Genomic DNA, 18,014 nt, shown 5'->3' on the forward strand with positions numbered 1-18,014 from the left:
GTAGTCTGGCAAGATTTGTAATTTGTCTTTTGACCAGCTTAGTAAAATGAGTTCTTTTTTTGCCATCTTGTAAATGGCTCCTGCTTTCACAACAGCCGTTGTACCACCTACCATGAGGCGAAGGAAGTGTCAAGCAGAGATAACACATGTGACTGAGAGGGACTGCAATCAGACACTTAATAGCTTAAACAGTTTAAAAAAAAGTGACTGTATGATAAAAAAAAAAAATTCTGTTGCCATTTAGATAATATCCCTTTTGTTTATAAGAAGATAGTATTTGATTTGCCCCTAGACAGTGCGTAGTTGTGGAAAGGTGACTACATGCAGCGCAAACAGTCGAGAGCCTCCATTTATCTGATTTGCACAATTTATGTTTTTCCAGGGTGTCACACTGAGCAAAAATGTGCTCCACATAATGTATGGTAAAATATTTTTGGGGTGACACAGACATGACCAACGCTGATTGTCTTTATTCTGTACCCACTGCATTAATCTAACATTTGCTACATAATGATGAAGTTGAAGCAAAAAAAATGAAGCAAACTACATTTCAAATAGTAATCATTGCAAAAGTTGGGAAAGTCTGAAAAACTTTGAGTATGCACAAAACAGAGGACAGCCACCAGAAGAATCTGACGCTTGAGTTAGGTGCAGGAAGGTAGAGTCTTGTGTCAGAGAGAAGACTCAGGAGATCGGTGCTCTTTCCGTAATCGATATAGACTTGTTGGAGAGGAACTGTGCCTTGCCTATAAAGCTGACAAAAGCAAGTTTCCAGCAGACTTCATAGTTTGAAAAAATGAGTTCTGTTAAAACTTACCCGTTTTGATTCATTATCTAAAAAATGTGCTCATCTTGTAAACTGTTGGTTCTTCATTGTTTTTCATACCATGTTAATACTTTTATCTGAGAATTGAGAAATGCTGTTGTTGACAAAACAGTAGTAACAGTTATAGTAATAATTAGTAAATAGTAAAGGCATTAAAGTTGTTCTTTAATTTATGGTGCCATCGTGAGAAATTTGCCTAGAATTTGCCAGTTGTGTCCAAATTCCTTATTCTTGAAATTTTAATCTAGTATGAACTCAAGCACAGATATGGAGACATGTATCTTTTCTTGGGATTTAAAAGCCCTTTTGGTTGATGTAAAAATAATGATAAGAGAAAAAATTATGGCAATACCCTTTGGTAGAAATTTGCATCACAAGGCACGGGAACTGCATCACTTTGTAATAACCCACAGTATGACATTACATCAAGACAGCTAAGACAAAAGAGGGTAGAAGTCAAACTAGTGACTGATTGGGCGATTGGTCACAGTTGGGTAATGACACTAACATCTTGGCGAGCAGGTGCTCAGTGCCAGGCTCTCCATTATGTACTCTAAGGTCATTACCATGCCATTACTCATTTACTCAGCGTAATGGAAATGAATCTTCAGGATTTAGCTGCCATGGCGCCAGACAATCTGAAACTTGAAGTTCTCTTGATTATCCAATTTAACACAGGGAGTAAAGGCATTTTAGGGTTTTAAAAAAATGGGTGTGTGTTATATCTTATATTTGTAACATTTCACAAGCCCTGGCACAAACTTGAACTTTTGCAACATTCCCTGTTCAGTTTTAGTTATAGGTTTTATGAAGCCTGGCTGAAACACAGAGAACTTTCAGCTGCTCTGTCAAATTAGTCTTACCTCCATGATGCTCATGCTGCTACTTCTGCAGGGGGCTTTGCTTTGATCATAAATTCTGATATGCATCTAAAACCATCAACAAAATACTACTCCCAGTCAGTTTTGTTTGTTGTTATTTTTGGTGGTTTTGTTGTATTTTCTGTGAGTCTATGTGCGCACACAAGCCTTTTTTGGATAATCAGAATTTCATTATTTATTCTTTTTTTTTAATTTGTGTGACTGACATTTATGTGATTGGGCTATTTAAATAACCTTCAATGTCACTTATTGATGCAGTGATTTTTATTGTGGCCAACCCATCACATATTTCTCTTTCTTGTCCATTTATAATAATGACTGCCTCACTTAAGGGATTAAATGTCCTTAACTGTTGTTTTTTGCAGTCATGTTAACACCTACGTCATTAATTCAGGAAACTCAGCTTGTGGTTACACTCATTCCCTGGACACTTTGACCAGTGATTTTTATAACTTTGAACCCAATGCAGCTCACTGAATTTCTTACCAAAACAACACACTTGTGGAGAAGAACAGATCAAAACGTTAAAAACATGTTTATGCAGCAAGGAAAGTATATTTCACATTTAATATCAATACATCCAGTCGAAGGTTTGCTTTTGACCCAGTGGCTCAATTTATCAGTGAGCTTCTCTGCGTGATTACGGGTAAAATTCTAGCAGCGTGAGCTTAATTCATTTAATAGCAACATAAAGCTGGGTTTTCACCTTGAAAGACGTATCATATTATTCCTATATTGAATCTTAGAGATCAAACTGTACACTTATAGACTCCTGTCTGTTTCCTAGCAACTTCCCTGTTTCCACAGCATTGTTTTAAAGAGTTGGGGAGGGGGCTGGTTGTGTCGTGTTAGCTCTGAGATGCCAGGTACCATAGCAATTTTCAACAGGACTCCCTCAACCCCAACTCAAATTAATAGTAATTTTCTTTCCATCAATGGGATCATCATCAATTTGCATTACAATGGAATATGTCAACCAAAAGTAATTCTCCTGAAAGAAAAATGCCCATTTTGTAATCCAGACACCCCTTACCTTTTATAGGAGGAAAGAAAATCACTTTTCAAAGGGTATATTTGCTTGGTATTGCTCAGAAAGACCTCCACTATTAACTGATAGAAATAAAATTACTTTTTTGATAGAGGTTGAGCTTTAAAGACGCTTAATTAAAATGCTACTCCTTGCTTAAAAGTGATCCTAATTGAAAAATTTAAATAAACCCAGTTTTTATAGACCTGTTGATTGTAGTGGGGCATTTAGCAGCCAGCTGTTTCCTTCAGGGCTGGAAGAGACACAAAAAAAGAGCTAAGAGAAGATTGAGCTTTCTACATCTAATACCTGACTGTACCTGATGCTCCCAATACCCCTTTATCTCAGCTAAATGTGTAAAAATAATTACGGTTTCTTTCTTAAAAAGTAATAGTTCCTAGCATTCGTCTTGATTTGAAAACTTAATTTAATGTCCTTTGCTTTAGAAAACAGTTTGTTTCTCACTTTGGTTTTAGTTCGTATGATCAGTAGTTTTGGTGAGGTCAAGTTAGGTTATGTGTGTTATCTTTTTGTGGAACTTGATCACTGCTCAAATTGATTTCTTTTTTTTTTGTCTACTGCCAAAAGATGTTTCTGGTGATTTTTTTTTTCTTCTTACGCACAACACTAATAAGTGAAGCCAGAAATGTGAAAATAGTTCTGCTGAAGGAATGGCAGTATTCTCAAAGGACTTTAGATGGAAAGTAAAAGCATACGGTTTTGGCACAAGAGCTTGCTGATCAAGAACCTTTTGGAAGAGCACATTGTGTGTGCAGAGTACTATGCATGTATTTGCACAGATGCACAGATGAAAGTTATGCATAATGCATCATCCTACACCGGGCAGCACTCACCCGGGTATCATGAGTCAGGGTGAAATTACCTGCACTCCCTGGCTGCCCCATACTCTTATCAGAGAACGGTAATGATTTCAAGGTGAAGCTGGTCAGTGGTGTACGTGATAATATATTTAGGCAGACCACTGTTGTGAACCATCTGTAGATCCCACTCAGTGCCCTGCAATTCTGGTAAGCAGCTGGAGAGCTACAGATGGCTGAGGTAGTGGAGCAAAAGAGTGGGGTCACAGTGATGAAGAAAGACTTGCTTCTTCTATTATCTCCTGGTCCTGGTGAAGTGAAAGCTGATTCTTGTTGCACATCACAACTCCTGTGGGATTGTGTCTTCTCATTTGTATTATAGATGAAACAGCACTGAGCTGAATTTTTCCACCGAACTCTGGTAGGGAAAGCTTTTAAAAGTATTGACTTTAATGGAAAAAATCAAAAACACTGTGTTATTGCTGTGGACCTTGATGTCATGTAGCTTTGTGTAGGTCTGATTGCACTGTTCATACGTTTCAAGTCAGTGTGAAGAGCTGTGTAAGAAACAGTGTGATAGGAGCAGCACAGCAGGGTTGGCGTTAATGCTCCAGATGGCTCTCTAACATAGCCAGACTTCAGCTTTTGGGACTTTCTCTCTTGCCTTGTTCTGTAGAAATGATGCAAGTCCTATAAAGGAGTGTATTTCCATATATACTTTGTTGTTTTTATTGCTTAAGTGTGCATGGCTAAGCTAATTAATAAATGCGATCTGTTCTTACTGTGTTTTCACACAAAACAATTGTGGAGCTAAGAAGAGACCCAGACATGGCATGCATATCATTGGCACTTTCTACTTTTGACGTCACCAGCATTTTACCACGCCTGCCAATACCCATTCATACACATAAAGGCTAAATGACTCAGCTTAAGACTTTTATAATATTTCTGCTGTCTGCGGCAGTCGGATCAATAACAGTATCAGTTCACTCAAAAAGTGGGGAGCTGAAGCTCAAAGGTGATGTCACCAGCATAAGGAAAAGAGCAGCTCGACAGAAAAGAGAAGGCAATTGGATTATGTAAGCAATAAGCGAGTTTCTTTCCTGGGGCTTTTGATTTTGATGTGCTTTTATATTCATGATCACAGTGCTGAGTCAATAATGATTGAGCTGCCTTTGGTCACCGCAATAAAATGTCATTTGAGGAACATTGCAGAGTTGAGGTTTGCTTACTTCTGTCGAGGCTGGGACAAAAAGGTTCTCCCAGAAAACTGATACATTTGAAGTGGCAGCTTTAAATTGGTTCATTTAGTGGATTACTATTGTGCAGCATTTAACCTCTTTAGTCTTTTCCACTTTCGAAACTCAGCCTTGTTTGAAATCAACACTAAAACATTTATGTTCTGCACTTCCTTTGACTCACCCTTCAGTGCTCAACATCAACCATCTGGCACTCCTTTGTTTTCAATCCTCGTGTCTAATGTTTTTTCTTCTAATTTCTTCTCTATTCTTTTCATTTGCATTTTAATGTTGTAATTCTTTTTTTTTAAATTTAATTTTTAAGTGAGAGCACCTTGAGTTGCCCTTGTGTAAGAAATGCACTACACAAATTAACTTGTGTTGCTTTTAAGTTGCTAGCTACAGTAACACATACACATAATGAATGGGTGCTTTAATGCACTACAAGTAAATAGATGATCCTCTTAAATGCATCTTTATCAGTTTTTACACAGTAGTTGGCAAAAGTGCAGTGCACACAAAAACTGAAATCAAATCGATATCTGTGTGAGCACTTTCTGCCTTTTCATTCTTAACACTCTACGGCACTCAAGGAAAATTCTGCCAGTGTATTTGAAATGGAACAGGCCCGTTCATTGAGTCATCGATTCAAAGCAAAGATATGAAGGCTATAAACCATTTTAAGATACAAATACCAGAGACGAAGCAGCCGTAGCAGTTTTTACTTTGTAATAACAGTAGGTACACAGCAAAATGGTTGTTTCTTATGTTTTCTGTCATCTCCGAGGCCACATACTTGTTGAATCACTATGTGCTGGGCTGTGTTTTCATCATAAGAGAATAACAAACAAAGTGCTTTCAAGCTTTTAGTTTTGTTCAGTATAAAAGTGGGCGGATGTTAAGGGGATAAAAGGTACACTTGCAAACAATGTTTCAAGGTGTTTGGCAGGTTTTCTGTGGCTTTAATTAGGGGATGTCATTCATTGGCCACACAGTCTGATTTAATGTCAAGTGGGCGAGAAAGGTAAAGTCATTACACAATTACCTATACATAAAGAAATTTACATATTTCCATACATCTATGTAAATACATCCATTTAATATCAGATGCTGCACAGCCTGAGCTGTCTTAAGAAACGTCATTTGAACAATATGCCTCTCTTCCCCCTGCACTTAGTCATTCTGCTGTCATTTCAAAGAAATCGACTGTCATCTTTTAACTCAAAGAAGCTTTGCTCTATGGCTTACCTTACCTAACCTTACCTTACCTCTATATGGACATAGGCCGTGTCTTTGTCAGTGGATGTAGAAATGATGATGACTTAGATCTCTGAATTGTACGAAACATTTCAGAGCACAATTTAAGATACTGGATTCAAACTCGTCAACTTGACACTTCATGGTTCCTGGTGCAAAATACAAAGATAGTCCAGTTTGTATTCTTTGGTTTGTTCTTCTTATAGCTGGAAATGGTTCTTTAGGAATCACTGCATATTTGGTGACCAGACTTGTGATGGATTCATATCTAAAGATCTGAAGTGCCTGAAATGTCTACTTATAACACAGTCATGAGCCTGAATTTGCGTCATCAGAGAATTGGGGTTACATGCATAACCCATAACCTATGGTTCACTGTCTTCACATTTGCTGGTGTCCTCTGTGGGCCCATGCTTTTGCCTTTTGGGGTTTCAGTGTGTTATAGTGGATATACTCTATTAAATGTTACATTTCATTCCAGTTTTATTCATTGGCTGAACCATATTCACACTGACAGTGACACAGCTTTCCTCTTTTCCGACGACTGGTTGTCTTTTTTAGTTACAATAACAAAATTGCCCGAGGCCCTGCTCCATGTAGTAACAGCAGCCTGTGTTGAGCTCTTAAGTTAATATAGACTACTTTATAACACAGGTGTATAACAAGTGATACACTTGTGCAATTATAAACAGAAAGCAGCAGTAGATGTGTCACATTTAATTGTGCTCCAGACCACAGAGAACCTATCTGTGTCATGCAGGCACCTCTCACCTAAAAACAATGAACCACTAGAGTGAAACTACTAAACCGTTTGGGCCCACATTAGTCAAGTATTGATTTTCAAGCCTGTCATTTGAATACACGACAGGTGTCCAAACAATACTGTGAGACAAATACTTCAAAGCGACTGCTTGATTTAAAACTTGCCACAGAGAGAAGACATTGCATATAGCCTCTGTCATTAATGTTGTGCTTTTCTTCTTTTCAGATCAGTGCACTGTGACAAGGTCTTATCTTTTCCTTCACAAGTTCTGGTTCTTCAGCACCATCTACTACTTTGGGAACTGGGCTTTTATTGGAGTAAGTCCAAAGATATGAATGAGATGTCACTGTCTGCATTTTGAATTTATCGCTCAAGTCCTCAGCTAAATATTTTCCACATTAGCAATGAAATGAGCCTTGATATATTTTGTCATGTGTGCTTTCATCGTTGTTTTTAGGCTTTCCTCATTGGTCTGGTGGTGTCCTGCTGCAGAGGGAAGAAGTCTGTGATTGAAGGAGAAGTGGAGGCCGATGACTCAGACTTCAGTGATGATGAATACGTGCACTGAAAAAGCAGAATCACTGTTCACTTGTGTAGGTTTATAGATATCATAACCAACACTGAAAAGGGACTAGAAAGCACAATTTCATTAAGTAATGAATACAGATTTTTTTTTCTTAAATATATTTTGTTTATTTTATTGTACAGCTATTACATCTTTGGTTGAAGTTGACGCATGCCTCCCCTTAATTAGACCTCTCAACTGTATTTCTCCGTCAGTGTTACTAATGACAGGATACTGGAAGTGTTCTCCAAGTCAGTCCTACCTTAAAGTTAACTGTTAACTGAAATAAATTGGTTGTTTTTCAGCACACACATTTGTGAGTAGCAGCATAGATGCTTTTTTTTTTTTTTTTTTTTTTTTAATCTAAGCTTTATTTGTGTAGAGCTCAGGTCTAAATGTGCTTTATAATCTTTCTGTATGCTTTCTAGACCTTTTACATGGTTTGGTTATCTACATATTAAGTTAAAATTCCAGTCGAACCTACACAAGCTGTTTCTGAAAAGCTAATTGGTATAAGAAAGACTAATAAATCCCAAGTATTGACAGCAGTAGCACTTTTTGTCAGTTTATTTTGCTGATTTTTATCTGAGGTTAAAAATAGTGCGAGTGGATGCGCTGCATTAGTTATTGGCAGTCTGGTACCGTTATGCACAGTGAAATGTTACTCTACTTGCATACCTGCACTCTCTGTGTGTGTGTAATGTAAAGGACCAATTGTCTCTGCTGTATTTTCAAGGATTCAGTTAATTGTGGTTTTAATTATATGGGTTCAGCAGCTTTCTTCTCTTTATTGGTAGGAAAATAGTAAAATTACTAGAAAAGATAGAAATAAAAAAATGTGGATGTGACTTTCTTTTTAATTAAACTACTACTTCTCATTTTTGCCTGCACTTGAGAATTTATTAACAGCAAAAGTGGCAGATCTATTAATGGGCTTCTTTTAGACATACATATTAAAATCTTTGCAAGGTACTTATCTGTTTGAGGAAGATGATGAAAAACTGTAAATTTACTCTGGAAGCCAAGTGCTTGTGCCTCATGAATGTGTGTGACCATGATGGGCACACAACACTGGATATGCTAACCTAAATTAATCGCTCAGAAATCAGCCAGAATGAGTTTGAAATGTTTTTGTTTTGTTTTGGGTTGTTTTTGGTTTGATATTCGTGTTAGGTTTGTTGTCCTTTTGTGAGAATCAGTAGAGGGGATGCAGTGATGTGATGGTGATGATGATGACTGAAGCTGCATCATTTGTATACTTGCTCTTTATCGGTTGTGGAAGTTGTTTGAATATATAACGATGCCTGTGTTTAAAGAAATAAAGCTGTTTTAAACCCCATCATGGCTTTAATGCCTTTTTACATACAGTTTGTGTTCTCATTGAAACTATGTACGCCACTTTAAAACAAGAATCACCAATCTGCAAATAATAACGCATGTGCAAATGTCAATATATCGTTTTTTTGTAATACTTGTTACATTTTTCCCCTCATGCAGTAATAATTTCAGATGACATGTTTGTAAAGTATAAAATATAAATTACTAGATATTAAATATGTGAGAAATGTGGGATGTATATTTTCTCTGTCAAGATGAACACACACTGTTTCATTAATGTTGAGGCCTGATAATGTTCCATTGTGTGTTTCTGTATCAAGGCATGCTTTTGCTGCATTGACTGTGTGTTTGGCAGTGATCCCAATAACACACTTTCCAGACGGTATTACATGGTGGATCAAAATCTGCATTCGTAAGTCCATCCATTCTGACAAAATCTCACTGGATGAAATGCAACACAAAACAATGACAGAACTTCTACCGTGCTGTACAAATGTAGACAGTGTTGTACCTCTGTCCTGCCCTCATTTCATACACTTCAAATCTGGATTCATCTCCCCATAAGACCTGATGCAGTTCAGTTCTTGTGTAATTTGTCATATCTACTTTCTCCTTGTTTCCCTCTTTACACTATAATTAGTTCATTTCCTTTTTTTAACCCGTATTTCTTTCAAATATCGACTGTTCCTCATCAATAAGGCAAAAGTATTTTCTTCTCCGCTTACTTGATTGATGGAAGAATTCATAGAATACTTGATTACTAAAATAACTGATAGCTCTAGCCCTGTGATGGACTAGAGCTATCAGCAAACTGCCAAAACTGCTTTTATAGAGGGTCTCAAACTCAATCAATTAATCATGTGTATTTGATTTGCGGATGTTCTTAGTTTTTGTTAAATAAATAATGACAGGGTGTTAAATGTCATGTTTTGGAGTTTATCTGAGTTGTATTTACCTCATTGTAAGACCTTCTAGGGCCCAGATAAGGCGTAAAACCTTAGATTTGAAATAGGTTGTACGTTCTTTTTATCTTGACTATATTTACTCATATGTTTAATTACAGTATGTAGTATGTCCTGATTTTGTATGTGATTGTACTGTCATCTTGACAGTGCCAGGACATTTGGGGATATAATTTCCTTTCCAGAGAGACAAAATGTCACCACTGGTAATTCTAGGTTAGTGTGTGAATAATGGAGTTTGATAAACCTGAAAACCTCATCTACCAAAAATGTATTTTCTGCAACATGTCGACACGAATCAGAGGCAACAAGCAGCCGGGCTGTCAGAAGACACCAAACAAGATGCTCGGGTCATTGTGCGCCGAAAAAGCTCTGCTGGCCTGCCCTTTCAGGTCTCCCAAAATAGAAACAACCAACCAAATAGGGTGATGAACAACAAAAAAATACATCTCAGTACATATAGCACTCACTCAAAGTTTCAGGATAAGTCAGATCCAATTCTTTCCAACTCCTTTCCACAGCCCAGTGCTCGACTCTGACTATATGTATGCAGTGTAGTTCTTTGCATCACCGTATACCTCATGTTATGTCTACAAAAAACATGCAATGTGGATTTTATGACGTCTTTCATAGTGTAAAGTCCGTCTTTAATATAAAAGGATTGAAGCATTAAAAACTGTGCAGCACATTATTGTATTTGCTGACTAATGCTGGGACAATTATCAGAGTGTGGTCCGACACAAGCAGGAACTCTGAAGTTTATAACAATCAGGAATTCTGTAAACATGAAAGTGCATTCTGCATTGCCACCACAGCAATATTAAACGTTTTAGCATAATAAAGACGTGTATCAAATTAGAGTGGCACTTAAATACATTCGCCACTGGATTAGGATAAAACTGCGTCAGATGGATTTGCATGGAATTTTGTGTGCATATCCAATTAGAGTTTGAGGTATGCATACCTTGTCATAACTATTGTGCAAACCTGCTTTGAGTTAAGCCATTATACGATATGCCACCCCCACATTTCACTAATAGACTAACTAAGCCTTGAGCCAAAAACACGAGCCCGAGGACCCTAGCAGAAAGGATCGTGTGATCAACATGTCAGATCAGAGGATCTGTCGCTGTTTAGAGCGCAACTTTTCTTGTTATCCCTCGTATTCAAAAGCCAGTCTTGTCTCTTCTTTTCTTTCTTTGCTGCACATCTTCCAAAGCTCCACTCACAACTTTCTTTGGGAAAACACTTTAATGAAAAAATGAAGGAATTCATGCAGGAAAATAAAACTATCTTGACATGGAGCTACAGTATTAAATATACCTGAAGGTCATACATGTCAAATGCATTTGATCATGTTTGGTTTTGTCTACAATATGTGTATGTGTTCATATATTGCTATAATCTCCATTTGATTTCCCTGTCTTAATAATTTGCATGTGTTAAATGTGGGCTCATTCTGTAATTTAAACCAATATTTAAACTTGTCAGAAAAATGGCAAAAAGAAGCAATCAAATCTTATTTTAGAGTCGGACAGATACAAAATCTTAATTTTTCGATTCATTACATCCTTGCTTGCATAAATTATTATATTTGCTTCCAAACCCGGAATATTCAAACAAAAAACACAAAGGTAACCCAAACAAGCTGGCCACTGTTTGGGTCTTTTTTCACAAAAGGCAAATATGATTTTGTGGAGAACTGCAGGTACCAGGAGGAATTAGAAAACACTGCAGCTATTGTCATGGGCCTCTGTACCCATCATCGCTCTTACTGCTCCACACAACAACAGACCTTAGAGCATTACACAGTGCATGGCAAGTACCTGCCCAAGAATGTTCCAGAGTTTTCTTTTTTTACAAGCTTTCAAAACTTTTTTCTTTACTTCCAGTGCAACTGTTGTTTAAAGTTTTCAGCACAAAAGTCTTCATATTTTGCTTCCAAGGACCCAGACTTCCTTTTTTTTTCAAGTGATCTCGAGCTGTAGTTCTCCGAGCTTTCTGAGTTGTTCAAAGTCTTTCAAAGTTTCTTTGGATATTAGCTGCTTTTTCACTCATGTAGTTCTTGATACCGATCATTTTCAGACATCAATATGTACAGTCAGGAGAGAGGTACAACAATGAGTGTGTACAGCCATCTGTAAAAACATGCTGGAGAGATTGATGTGGCTCAGAGTTGCATTTGATGGAATAATAAACTCTGGAAAATGTACCATCACATTTTGATCCATCATGAAATTCCATTATGAAAGCACCTGATTGGCAACAGCTTCATTTTTCAGCATGATGGTCATCCCAAACACACAGTAGTTTGCAGTAAATGCATTCCTTGATAGAAAAAAACAAGTCATATATAAGTCATAGACTGGCCTCCCTAGAGCCTGGAACGTGGAGCCACAGAACTATTCCTGAAGACTGTCATTGCCTAAGAGAGTTCACACTGGGCAGAAGAATAAAGTTGGTCATACAAATATTGCATTTCAAACCTGTTAGAATTGTACTCTGTTTTTGCCTTATATACTATATTTCCAGTTATATTTGCAATTGTTTCCATAATTGCTGCACCTCTATTTCCTGGCAAAATATAAAGAAATGAGAGATGACTCAAGACAGCACTGTATACAGTGGGGCAAAAAAGTATTTAGTCAGCCACCGATTGTGCAAGTTCCCCCATTTAAAATGATGACAGAGGTCAGTAATTTGCACCAGAGGTACACTTCAACTGTGAGAGACAGAATGTGAAAAAAAAATCCATGAATTCACATGGTAGGATTTGTAAAGAATTTATTCGTAAATTAGGGTGGAAAATAAGTATTTGGTCACCTCAAACAAGGAAAATCTCTGGCTCTCACAGACCTGTAACGTCTTCTGTAAGAAGCTTTTCTGTCCCCCACTCGTTACCTGTATGAATGGCACCTGTTTGAACTCATCATCTGTATAAAAGACACCTGTCCACAGCCTCAAACAGTCAGACTCCAAACTCCGCCATGGCCAAGACCAAAGAGCTTTCGAAGGACACCAGGAAAAGTATTGTAGACCTGCACCAGACTGGGAAGAGTGAATCTACAATAGGCAAGCAGCTTGGTGTGAAAAAATCAACTGTGGGAGCAATCATCAGAAAATGGAAGACATACAAGACCACTGATAATCTCCCTCGATCTGGGGCTCCACGCAAGATCTCATCCCGTGGGGTCAAAATGATCATGAGAACGGTGAGCAAAGATCCCAGAACCACACGGGGGGACCTGGTGAATGACCTGCAGAGAGCTGGGACCAAAGTAACAAAGGTCACCATCAGTAACACACTACAACGGCAGGGAATCAAATCCCGCAGTGCCAGACGTGTTCCGCTGCTGAAGCCAGTGCATGTCCAGGCCCGTCTGAAGTTTGCCAGAGAGCACATGGATGATACAGCAGAGGATTGGGAGAATGTCATGTGGTCAGATGAAACCAAAGTAGAACTTTTTGGTATAAACTCAACTCGTCGTGTTTGGAGGAAGAAGAATACTGAGTTGCATCCCAAGAACACCATACCTACTGTGAAGCATGGGGGTGGAAACATCATGCTATGGGGCTGTTTTTCTGCCAAGGGGACAGGACGACTGATCTGTGTTAAGGACAGAATGAATGGGGCCATGTATCGTGAGATTTTGAGCCAAAACCTCCTTCCATCAGTGAGAACTTTGAAGATGAAACGAGGCTGGGTTTTCCAACATGACAATGATCCAAAACACACCACCCGGGCAACAAAGGAGTGGCTCTGTAAGAAGCATTTGAAAGTCCTGGAGTGGCCTAGCCAGTCTCCAGACCTCAACCCCATAGAAAATCTGTGGCGGGAGTTGAAAGTCCGTGTTGCTCGGCGACAGCCCCAAAACATCACTGCTCTCGAGAAGATCTGCATGGAGGAATGGGCCAAAATACCAGCTACTGTGTGTGCAAACCTGGTAAAGACCTATAGTAAACGTTTGACCTCTGTTATTGCCAACAAAGGTTATGTTACAAAGTATTGAGTTGTATTTTTGTTATTGACCAAATACTTATTTTCCACCCTGATTTACGAATAAATTCTTTACAAATCCTACCATGTGGATTCATGGATTTTTTTTTCACATTCTGTCTCTCACAGTTGAAGTGTACCTCTGGTGCAAATTACTGACCTCTGTCATCGTTTTAGGTGGGGGAACTTGCACAATCGGTGGCTGACTAAATACTTTTTTGCCCCACTGTATGTGGTGCCCGAGCTAAAGTAACAACGCCAAGTTTCTAAATAACGACATGATAACACAGAAATGTTTTTTAAAAATTAAAATACCTTCAAATCTGTAAAATTACAGCCAGGTATTCCAGATTATGATCATAATCTCCTTAGAGACTAACAGGTCTGCTCTGGGTCCTGGTGGCCTTTTTGCAACCCAAGATGTTGGACAAACCTTTGCTTGGCTTTTAAAAAATACCCTCAAATCATTTCAAACCACTCATTTCTCTATTATGAAGATAACCTACAAAGTGTGTGGATTTCAAATTCGTCCAGGACTGACTGCACCAGCAAATTCAACCCAAGAGCAAACCATCTGCTGTTTTCACAGCAGTCTTCAGAACTATTCCTGAAGCTCACTTCCTTTAAGAAGTCTTCAGAAAAGACTCTTGGCTACCAAGAAACCAAAAAAAGAGAGAAATCATCACAGAATTTTCAGACATCTCCTGAAATTGTAGGTTTCAAAGGGCATGCGTCTCCAAGCAGGACGACACTTCACAAATTTCCCCTGCATAAGAGACCAGGAAGAAACACTTTGCCATCTGAAAGAAACTTAAAACAAGAGTTTGACACAAACAGGCAACGAGCAGAACTTTTGGAATATGGATTGTGGATTGACAAATCAGTGTGGCCACAGTATCATTTAACATTTTAGAAGAATAACCTGAAATCCTCTGTAAAGTGTGGTGGGCAAAATGTTAGTGTTTCTGTTCAGTTATGCAATATTTATATATTTCAAGAATAACCAATGATTTCCATGGGGTGTAGAGTTCCTTTTTTTCAAATCACTGTATTGGCTCATTGAAAAGTAAACAACACACAGACCTGTATGTTTAAATATCACAACTGTCCAAACATTGCACCATTTTTCATTTTGATTTTGTCCTTCATAACTTTTGCCTGGATGTATTTTTCACTTTTTTTCCTTTTTTTTGTGTGGCCCCAAGTCTTTCCTCTGGGCTCTAACTCCTCTGAAAGGCCCTTGATAGACGAGCAGTTTGCCTTTCCCCTCAGCGATGCCTCCAGAGAGCAAAGTGACACAGGATCAATCTAATTATGTTGATTCAGTGTTTGTAGCCCCAAAGCAGGTTAACCTCAGTGCTCTCACGGGCCTGTGGGACCTGCCACTCACTATCGAACTAAGAACATCCAGCAGGTCAACATATATCAGCTTGATTTAAAAACAACTAAATAACATCACTTTCCACTTCCAGAGACACGGAGTGTGAGCAGGAATCAATGTGAAGCTCGTGTATAAAAAAAAAAAATCTAAATACCCTGCAGGATTCTCACAAAATGACTGTCCAAGTGTGAAATATTAGAAGTCATCATCACGTTCTTACCCATATTACTTTCATTAACTGAGCCAAAGAGAATCTCTGCCAAAGCAACGCTTCACAGAGAATGAAGTAATTTCTCATTAAATGACATTAGAAGCTGTTCTTGTATTAGTGTTTAAACACAAAATGCTTTGTGTGACGCACAGGCAGCATGTGATGGTCCTCTTGTTAAAATTGGGGACTGCATATACAAATAGAGGGGTTTGTTTTTGAAAATTTGATATTTCAATACAGATGGTAATATTGTTAATCGGGGAAATCTCTAAGTGATTTGCATTAAAGCTGCTGTATTTTTGTTATTTTAAAACTCCTCTTTGACGATTCTTGACACTGAGATTATTCACCCAGTAGTACTATTAAAAATAAATAAAAAGAGGACCAACACAAACACAAACTTGCCATCTTTAGAACACCTCATTAACTCTGGAAGTTAAAACATACATGGAAATACAGTATATAAGGCAATAACAGAGTCAGTACAATTCTAACAAGCATAAAAGTCAAAGTCAATATTTGCATGACAGCCTGAACTCTCTAAAGCAAGTATTCTTGTCATTTCTTTAAGTAGTCTTCAAGAATAGTTCTCCAGCCTTCTTAAAAGACATTCAAATGTGCTCTCTTCTTTAGAAGTTTGCATTTTCTGTGAAAATGATCCCACTCTGCTTCAGTAATGTTGAGGTCCAAGTTCTGGGGAGGCCAATCCATGACTGATAGTTTTCCATTGTGTGTGTTTTCTATCCAGCATTGTGTTTGTGATCATTGATATGCTGACAAACAAAGGTGTTTCCAGATGTTTTTGCATGGTGGATCAAAATCTGACTGTACTTTTCTGTGTATAATTTCATCCATTAGCCTCCATGTTTTACAGATGGCTGTAGATATGGTTGTGTGAATGTATGCGTGAATGGGTGGATGACTGGATATGTAAAGCGCTTTGGGGTCCTTAGGGACTAGTAAAGCGCTATATAAATACAGGCCATTTACCATTTGTACCTCTTGCCTGACCTTGTCTGTACATGCTGATGATGATTTGAACCAAAAATTTCAAATTTGGATTCATCACTCCATCATCCATCATCAGTATCATGGAGTGATAAGAATTACTTAAGGATTATGCACCATTCCAGTAAAAGCATTTCTAATGAGGCTTCAGTGAAGACTAGCTGAATCAACTAACGGGCCAGAAGCATCTCTCAGGTCCAGTGTCAGGTCTTTTCTGGTTTTTATTTTGGTTTTTTTCTTTTTGGCTGACTTTGAGATATTGTTCATCTGCTGTAGATTTTAGGTCTGCTACTTTTGTTCTATACAGTTTCCTCAAATTTTTTTAAGGACACACTACACACCATGCCGAGATTTACCAGGTTTTGCTTTAATAGCTCTTTGGATTCACTTTGTTGCCATGTTTCATAGTCAGCTAAAAACTGGAATAATTGATGTCTTTTTGTGACAGTTAGTAACAAAGTGTCTGAAGATTTGCTAAATTGTCTGTTATGTAGACACAACACTGGTTCACCCCTTGAATATGCTTTTATATGCTTGAATGATTCATAGGTCAGTGTTAAGTGGCTTCACAAAAAAACAAAAGAATGAAAAAAAGACCTTCAGAAAGCCTGGAGAACTATCACTCAAAACCACTTTAAAAAATGACAAGAAAGCCTGGCTCCTTGGATCTAAAGAAATAAGGGGCAGTTTAAAACTTTTGTACAGTACTGTATTCAGTCCAGAAATGGCCTTTAAATAAAACAACATGGTACAATCTAGTGTGCCTTTTTTATATTGGTTACAAATGCACTCTGGCTGTAAAACTGTTTTGTGATGAACTCTCAATACTTGAACCCACAAGCTATGCACTTATTGTATATGCATTTAGGGCGTTGTGTGAAAAATAGGGCCTCCTGCACAGGCAAGGGGGAGATGGCAATATGTTTAAAAGCACTGTAATGGATGCTGCTTCATTAATAGGGAATAAAAAAACTCTTACAGCACCGGCAACAGGCTGGAGTACTGTATATAATTAACCTAATTATGTCTGGTAGTCTAAATTGAAATGCACTGTAAATTTAGATATTAACGTCTAGACCAAGCTCTGCTCTTAATCATCTTAATTTATGTTGGGACGACATCAAACCGCAGACGAGTCTTCGTGTTTAATGGACGGACCCCCCTTTTTCGCCTCCGGTCCTTGCTCTTCACTGACACTTCCTCCTCCTCCTCCTCTTTGCTGGACTCCTGTTTCCCGGGAGGGGATGAGGTGGCGACTGGGTTCGGGGGTGGGCACATACTGGAGCTCTCACGCCATTCATTCAGCTGTACGGCACTCACCACCAGACAGAGCAAACAAGATTTTCCCTGAGCCCTCACAGCCTCTCCCCATTAGTGCTCTGTCTGGGCCTGTCTGTCTGAGAAAACAGACGTTATTAGCCGAACCTTCTGGAGGCACAGAGCCATATTAAGGCTTTAAATGTTTCCTATCCAAATGCAGAAATTTCATATGAGTTTATGAGCCGAGGCAGGAAACTTTCCATGTCAAACCTTCCACAGCAGTGTTACACGAGGCACTTTTTTTGACAGTTCACATCAAGCCGGGAGTAAATTGGATATTGAACAAAAGCAATTTATAGCACGAATCTTAATCTCTTAACCAAGCATGTCACAGCCACCCAACGCCATAAACTTGACACAACCTCTGAAGCAGTACGAACATATTTCCTCTTTTATTTACATTCCTTTTCAAATGTTAACAT

General features: G+C 38.3%; 1 protein-coding gene across 1 annotated transcript in view; it reads left to right on the plus strand.

Moving 5' to 3' along the window:
• lmbrd1 (LMBR1 domain containing 1) overlaps positions 1-8,810 on the plus strand; it is a 47,487-nt gene extending 38,677 nt beyond the window's left edge. Inside the window, exons 15-16 of the mRNA XM_080868944.1 lie at positions 7,036-7,127; positions 7,268-8,810. Of these exons, the coding sequence (XP_080725070.1) occupies positions 7,036-7,127; positions 7,268-7,378 (203 nt within the window). The 3' untranslated portion in view covers positions 7,379-8,810. The remainder of the gene's footprint in view (positions 1-7,035; positions 7,128-7,267) is intronic.
• Positions 8,811-18,014: the final 9,204 nt, after the last annotated feature.

The sequence above is a fragment of the Rhamphochromis sp. 'chilingali' genome (assembly GCF_963969265.1).
Source record: "Rhamphochromis sp. 'chilingali' genome assembly, chromosome: 20".
Classification (NCBI taxonomy): Eukaryota; Metazoa; Chordata; class Actinopteri; order Cichliformes; family Cichlidae; genus Rhamphochromis; species Rhamphochromis sp. 'chilingali'.